General features: G+C 68.9%; 1 protein-coding gene across 1 annotated transcript in view; it reads left to right on the top strand.

Annotated features, from left to right (window-relative positions):
* Positions 1-3,594: 3,594 nt before the first annotated feature.
* H696_00651 (hypothetical protein) overlaps positions 3,595-7,154 on the top strand; it is a gene marked incomplete at both ends in the record, with an annotated part of 7,134 nt that continues 3,574 nt past the window's right edge. Inside the window, 4 exons of the mRNA XM_009494532.1 lie at positions 3,595-5,815; positions 5,970-6,302; positions 6,464-6,718; positions 6,819-7,076. Coding sequence (XP_009492807.1) covers positions 3,595-5,815; positions 5,970-6,302; positions 6,464-6,718; positions 6,819-7,076 — 3,067 coding nt within the window. The remainder of the gene's footprint in view (positions 5,816-5,969; positions 6,303-6,463; positions 6,719-6,818; positions 7,077-7,154) is intronic.

Below are 7,154 nucleotides of genomic sequence, written 5' to 3'. Positions count from 1 at the left end.
TCCTTTCGCCCTTCCCTTGCCTCCTTCCTCCTCTCCCGCTCATTTCTTGCTGCGGCTGCTTTCACCCCCCCCGGCCCCGCGCACGCAGCCCTGCTCCTGCCCCCCCCCCCCCCTTCCCCCCCCTCCCTCCCTCGCACCCCCCCCCCTCCGGCGCCGTTCCCGCCCTTCCCACCGCCCCTCCCCCCCCCACCCCCCTCCCCCTCCGCGAGTCCCCCGCCGCCTGCCCCCCCGCCGGCCCGCCCCTCGCCTCCCACCCCCCCCGCCCTGGCTAGGTACGCCCTCCTTCATGCCCAGAGTGGTCCCTCAGCAGTAGTAGGATTTCCGGCACAGTCTCCGTCAAAGCCTCGCTCCATTGACACAAGACCGGGCCCGTGAGAACCCTGCTACACGATGTCGTTGGTCCCGTGTTCCCTTGTTCGCTCTTGGTGAGACTCATATGAACGGCCCGGACGGCTCTCGGAGGCCTCGCTGGGTGGGCGAGCGTATGCGTGTCGTGCCGAAGCCGGAGGCGCAGGAGCCCATCGCTTTTTTTTCCCGATCCATTTCCATTCCCAGTCGAGCGCAGAAGTTGGTGCGTGGCCTGCGCGAGCGAATTGCAAGCACATCTGAGCGCAAGTGCGTCCATCGGGTAGGCGCGGAAGGAGCGAGCACGCCATGGCCCGCTCCCGCGCCCCAAGCGCCTCCCGGCCGGAGCCGGCGCCCAGAGGCCTTGTGCTCCGAGGCTCAGCCCGAGGCGAGAGGGGGACATTGGCGGCCAGCGGCCTCCCGGCGTGTTGTACATCCCGAGCGAAAAAGAGTAAGACAGAGAGGCCTCGCCCTCGCCGGCCTGGAGGAACACACGCTGGGCCGGCCCGTACAGCGGGGTCCCAGGATGACACCCGGCTTGGGGAGGAAGGCGTGGCGTGTGGACACCCCCAAGGCCTTACAACCGAGTCGGGGCGCTGACCGGGGGGGGGGGGGGCCGGGCGGCCGGGCGAGCAGGCCCACACCGAAGCAGCCCGAAATGGTATCCCTTTCACCTCGGGCGAGGGTCGGGCGGTGTTTTTCCCGGAAAGGGGGCTCGCCGGCTGCGCGCGGGCCTGGACCAAGTATTTGCTTTTCCGCTCACGAAGGGCATGCTGCCTCGCCGTTGGGGACTACGGGGGAGGACATGCCCGACGGGGGGGGGGGGGGGGGGGGGTCGCCGAAGGGAGGGCCCCCCACCCAGGGCGCCAGGCGGCCCCCGCATGGGACGGCCCCCACCATTATCCCCTACCAAGAAAACGCAGACCGGAGCGTCTGCCCCAGCATGCGGGACCGGAATTCCACCGGGGCGTTCGCTCCTCCCTGCACCGTCGCTGGGGAAAGAAATCAGACGCCTCCAGCGCTGGGAGGGGGGGGGAGAGGTTGCGTGTCGGTCTCAGCGAATGGGCCAGTCGCCGGAATGCCCGCAGAGGAGAAGGTCCGCCCGAATGTGTGTGTGTAAATGTGTGTGTGTGTGTGTGTGTCGACCCAATCGCGCAACCGGGAGGGGGGGGGCATCTCGCTGGTCCGTCGTCCGTTCCGGGGATCCCTCGGGCCCGCCGGCTCCTTCCAACAGGCGGGGTCTGGTTTCACATTGCCTCGGGGGACAGGTAGGCGCACGCATTTTCGCGTGCACAGACACGAACGCCCGCATTGTGATGTGCCTCAGGACATGTTGGACCGTCGCGACCCATGGTGGCGCTGCCTTGCCCCCTCCCTCGGCCGCCTGGCCATTCTCTGGCACCGGCCCGCCAACCCCCTTTTCGGGGGGGCGGAGGGGTGGAGGACGCGCGGGGAGCAACAGACCGGAACGATGGCGCATGTGCATGCTTGCGAGCTCTGGCACTCGGTGGGCGAGGGACGATGGCCACGCGTCCCCCCCCCCCTCCGCCCCGGACGGGGGCGGGGCCCACCCCTGGCCGACCTCCAGCTTTGATTGGCCCCAGAAGGGGGTACTTGGGGGCGAGGGACAAGCGGCCCGGCGAGCCAGCGCCTGGGGCCCGGTGTCGGGTATGCGGTCGACCCCCCCCCCCCCCGCTCCCCCTCGGCCCCTGCACTTACGGGAGATCGAACGAGGGAAAAAAACACTGGGCACCATGAGTCCAGCGATAGAAATTGCTCACACTGGCTATCCGAGGGGGCAGGTCGCGGCGAGGGGCGGGCCCGGGGGAGCCGTGTGCAAGGGGGAACGCGCTTGGCCCCTTTTCGCCCACCGGCCGAGACGGGCGCCAGGGGATCACATTGCCGCGCCGCGACGGACAATGCCCGCGCCCCCGGCTCGGCGGAGGTGGCGGGGCCCCAGACCCGGGGGTGGCAAATATTCAACCTTTATTATCACCGGCATTCATATCACCAGACCATGCCAAAGCCCGGCGGTGGCCACGCACACATACGCACGTACGCACGAATGCGCACGTACACACATGGACACACCTACACCCACAAGCCGGCCCTCAGTTCCATCTTTCTCGCGTGCGGTCCGACCCGAGTGCACATCAGCATCTGGGCGTGTGTTTGCCGCGTGACGGCACACTCTCCCACGTTGCCATCCTCAGTCTGCCGAAAAAGGGCAGCGAAAGCATTCACCTCCGCCCGAACGATCTGATGGAAGGGGACAGCCGGCGGCGGGAGGGACAGCCGTTTGCCTGTCGGGAGCTCGCATCCGAATGTGCGCCGAGTCCATGCGTTCGCCCGCCCGCCCCCTGTGTGTGTGTATGTGTGTGTGTATGTGTTTGTGTGGCAGGACAGGCAAGTGTCGATTCCTGGTCGATATCTCTCTCCCATCTCCCCTTGTTGGATCTTTTCGTCTGTCTCTCTGTCTCTCTGTCTCTCTGTCTCCCTCTCTCTCTCTCTCTGTCTCTCTCTCTCTCTCTCTCTCTCTCTCTCTGTCTCCAGCTGCCCTCCCCCTCAATGACTCTCGCGCACGCCCTCTCCCGGCCCGGAGCCACGCCCAATCCGACCGGAACGGGTTGGTCGCGCGTGCCACGGCCAAGCCGCGAGGCTGGTCCATTGTCAGTCAGACTCCCCGGGCTGGGGGCTCATCCCCGACCCCGCGCGTCGGCACGCAAGACGGCCTCCAGATCGCGCCTGGCCCCTGTGAGCTCGGCCGGGCCGGGGGCCGGCCAGCCCGCCTTCGGGCTCGCTTCCACGCCAACACCGGAGCCCGCACATCCCCAAACGGTGGCCCCTACAAAGGATCTCCCCCCTCCCGTTCCCTGGCCTCCCTGCGCCCGTCCCGTCCCCCCGGCCTTCCTCCTGGCGGCCCGAGAGCCCATCGGCACCTGGTGATTGTGGCCAATTAAGCGCCCCTGTGATGCCAGGACCGGCAGACCGGCAGATTCAGATCTCCTCTTCCATTTGGCTCTGCTCGCCTCCGCCCTCACGCCAGGCATCCTGCCTTTGTCCTTTCGCCCTTCCCTTGCCTCCTTCCTCCTCTCCCGCTCATTTCTTGCTGCGGCTGCTTTCACCCCCCCCGGCCCCGCGCACGCAGCCCTGCTCCTGCCCCCCCCCCCCCTCGGCCCTGTTCTCCGTTTGGGTCTCCGTGCGCGTGTGCGATCCAAGGGCACTACCCCGGCCCGGTCTCCCCCCATCATGCTGGCCACCGGGCCCCGGCTGGTGTTCCTCCTCCTCACTGGACTCCTGCTCTCCTCCCTCGGCCATGCGGCTGGGACTTCCCCCGACAGCAGCAACGATCTGCCGCACCTGGAGGCCGCGCGGCAGGTCGACGTGAATTTTGCCCCCGGGGAGGTCTCACTGGCCGATGTCTCCACCGCCGGCCTGGTCGATGTCACCTCGGCGGTTCCCTTCATCGCCGGCTCCGGCGGCTCGACTCGCTGGCGCGCTCGGTCCCCCGGTGACGGTCTGCCGGACATCCTGCTGACCGGCCGCCTGGCCACCGGCAACCCCGGCGTCTGGGCCGCACCCAATACATACTTCGCCTCCCTGCCCAGCCCGGCCAACTTGGCGGCCGATCCCTTCGGGCCGCGTGTCGGCTTCGCCGGCCAGACAGCGCCCGTCCCCGCGTGGGATGACTCCACCCCCGGGGTGGGGCTACCCCTCCACCAATCGGCCCTCGGGTGGGACTCCCTGTCCCAGCCATCGGTGGGCATCCTTCTCGGTACGTCAGTCGACTTGGGCACCTTCTGGCAGGCCCAGATCGTGCAGGATGCCGTGCCGATCCCGGCGCACTGGCTCCCCAAGGTGACCTTCCTGGATGCCGGACGCCAGTCGGCCGATCGGGCCGTCATCGGCGCCAAGCTACTGACGATGGCCGCCGCCACCGCGGCCGCCGGCGCCCCGACCGGCAGTGACTCGACCTCCGGATCGGCGTCTGCCTCGGGCTCCGGCCCGGGCCTACCGGCCGCCGACCATTCCACCGGCGTCACCATCTGTTTGGCGATCAGTCACACGGCCTCCCGCACGGGGGCTGCCCAGTGCGCGGCGTCCGGGCACACGCGCCTCCCGTCGGCCGAGTTGGGCCCGATCACCGCCGAACATGCCGGCGCTGGGGATGGGTCCGCCCCTGGGGATCTGGCCCCCTGCGGGGTGGTCCATTCGCTGGTCCCGCTGGTGCATCTTGCGGGGCTTCTGCCCGCCGGACTGGTGGCCCTGCAGCCGGCCCTGGCAGCTGCCCCCGGTGGCGCCGGCACATCGACCCCCCCGCGCGCCCTCGCCTTCGCCATCGGGCTCAATGGGCAAACCACCTCCACCATGCACATGTACTCCGTGTCCCAGGTCGAGGTGTCGCTGGCCACCTCCCCCCCGGTATCGGGGCACTTTCACCAGGCCACCACCCTGCGCGCGGATGGGGCCACCCTGCCGGATGACGCGCAGCGCATTGCCCATGCTCGGGTGCCGACCGGCTGGCCCGGGCCGGGTGCTCCACTGGCCGGGCACTCCGGCCTCCAGACCATGGCCATTCTCCCGGACCTGGCACACGGCCTGAATGCCGCCACCACCACCGTGGCCTATCTGTATCACCAGGTGTCGCAGGCGACCGGGCAAACGCGCGGCGGCCCGCACCTGGCCCTCTACCATACCGGCCTCGACACGACGGTGCGCGTGTCCCTGGTGCCCGAAGGCCTGCGGCACCCGCTGACCCAGGGGCCCTTGAACCCGGCCTGCTGCTCGGCCCTCGGCTTTGCCCCGACTTCGATCGACTCGCAAGGCCGCGTGCGCACCATCACCGTGGCTCTGGCTCTGGGGCACGAATGCACCGGCAGCTTGGACGCCGTCCCGCCGGACACCACGCCCCAGCATGTGCACTTGTCGCGCGTGCTGCTTACCCCGGACGGTGCGGCGGTCCTGATGGGCCTGGAAACCCTGCCACTCGGGAGCACCGTATTTGCGTCGCTGCCAGTGGCCCCGGCCGCGGGCACTCCCCCGCCGGCCGGCCTGCAGCGCTTGCGTGTGCACATGGCCGGCATCGATCTGAATGCCGATGGTGAGCGCGATCTGGCCATCCTCCTGAGCCTGGAGGACACCCGCCAGGCGGCGCTCTTCCGTGTGCTTCACCATCGGGGCGAGGCCACTGCGGGCACCGGCCCTGGCACCGGCGCTGACGACGCCCAACAGTGGGTCCCCCTTGCGCCGAAGCGTCTTCCCCTGCACGCGGAGGCGGCCCAGCCGGTTCCCATCCCTCTCGACGGTGCCTGGCCCGTGCTCTCCGGCACGCCGCGTGCCTTGCTCGATGTGGATCTCGAGAATGACGGCTGGCCGGAGCTTTGTCTGTTGAGCCTGCGTGAGGGGTCGGCTGGCTCGCTGGCCGGCGTGACCCTCGAGCACTGGTCCGACATGCGCGCGCGCAATCCCGGTATGTCTTGCCGTCTGTGCTCGGTGGCTTTGGACCTCTTCGCCCGCACCATGTTCTGCACTCCTTTCCCCCATGTCGTCGGCCGACAGCTGCCCTTCCACACCCGCCATCCACAGGGACCCAGTTGCTGACCCGTTCCCTTGGATTTGCACAGAATTCACCTGCCCGGCCGACGCCTTCCAGGCGGCGGTCTGGCCACCGGTCCGGCGAGTGCTCTTCTCGACGGCCCAGACATCGCCGGTCAATGTGCCAGGACATCCTGCCCGCTTGCTGGGGCTTGATTCTTACAACCGCGGTCTGGCCCAGCATCTGGGCTTCCGGGCGGGTATTTGCGCCCCAGGGCACCAGGTGGCCGGGACCCCCGGCACTGGGGCCTCTTTCGCCCAGGACTGGGGGGTCTATCGGCGATGCACGCACGAGGGCTGGAGCGTGCATCTCGGTCCTCAGGAGCAGGCGCAATTTCCATTCCCGCGTGGCGTCTGCCAGCGTACGTTGCTCCTCTGGCCCCTGCTCCTCGCCTCTTCCCTTGCCCGACACTTGCAGCCGCATGTGGCCATGTGCCGGGCCTGTGCTGATCATGGTCACCGGCATGCCTTTCTCTCTCTCTCTCCCCCCCCCCTGGCGGTTGCCCCCTTCGCCCAATCGCAGGTTCCACTTGCCCGGCCTTCACCGATGAGTTTGGCACGCAGTTCCCGGCATCGCCAGCCTCCCTGACGGTCCGCCTGTTGACCCGGTCGTCGCAGATGGGCACACTCTCGCCAGCCGGGGCTCTGGTCATCCCTGATGACGAAGGGGTCGCCGAGGGAGCTTGCAGCTTGACCCCCTCGTCGCAATCCTCCCGGCACCGGCTCTGCCACACAAGCGGCCTTTGGAGTGTGGGCACGAAGATCACCTGTCAGACGGGTGCGTCGCGGGCTCCGATAGGAATCACGGCCCTTTCGCCCCTGCCACCCATCCCCCCCCCCCCCCCCGGCTCCTCTAACCCCCGGAGCGTGGACTTCAGGCGCCACTTGCTCGGCGAGCGTGGCCTTCCCTGGTGCGACATCCACTCCCTGGCCGGTGGGCTGGGGGATGTCCCTGTGGGACTCGACGCGGATTAAGGGTACATTCCCGGCTCCTCGGCCGGGCCTTACCGAGACCTCGGCCGATGGGAGCCCCGTCAGCGAGGTGACCTGCCCGGTTGGCTTTGCCCCGACCGGCCAGCAGCCCACGTGCGAGACCTCCGGCTGGAGGCTCGCTGCCGGCGGGCCGACCTGTTCGCGTGCGTCCGGTGTCCTTCCCTCGGTGTGAACCACACAGCCCCCCGGATGCGATTCTTATCCATGTATCATGCCCCCCC

The sequence above is a fragment of the Fonticula alba genome (assembly GCF_000388065.1).
Source record: "Fonticula alba strain ATCC 38817 unplaced genomic scaffold supercont2.1, whole genome shotgun sequence".
Taxonomy (NCBI): Eukaryota; order Rotosphaerida; family Fonticulaceae; genus Fonticula; species Fonticula alba.
This window is presented reverse-complemented; position numbering and strand designations above follow the sequence as displayed.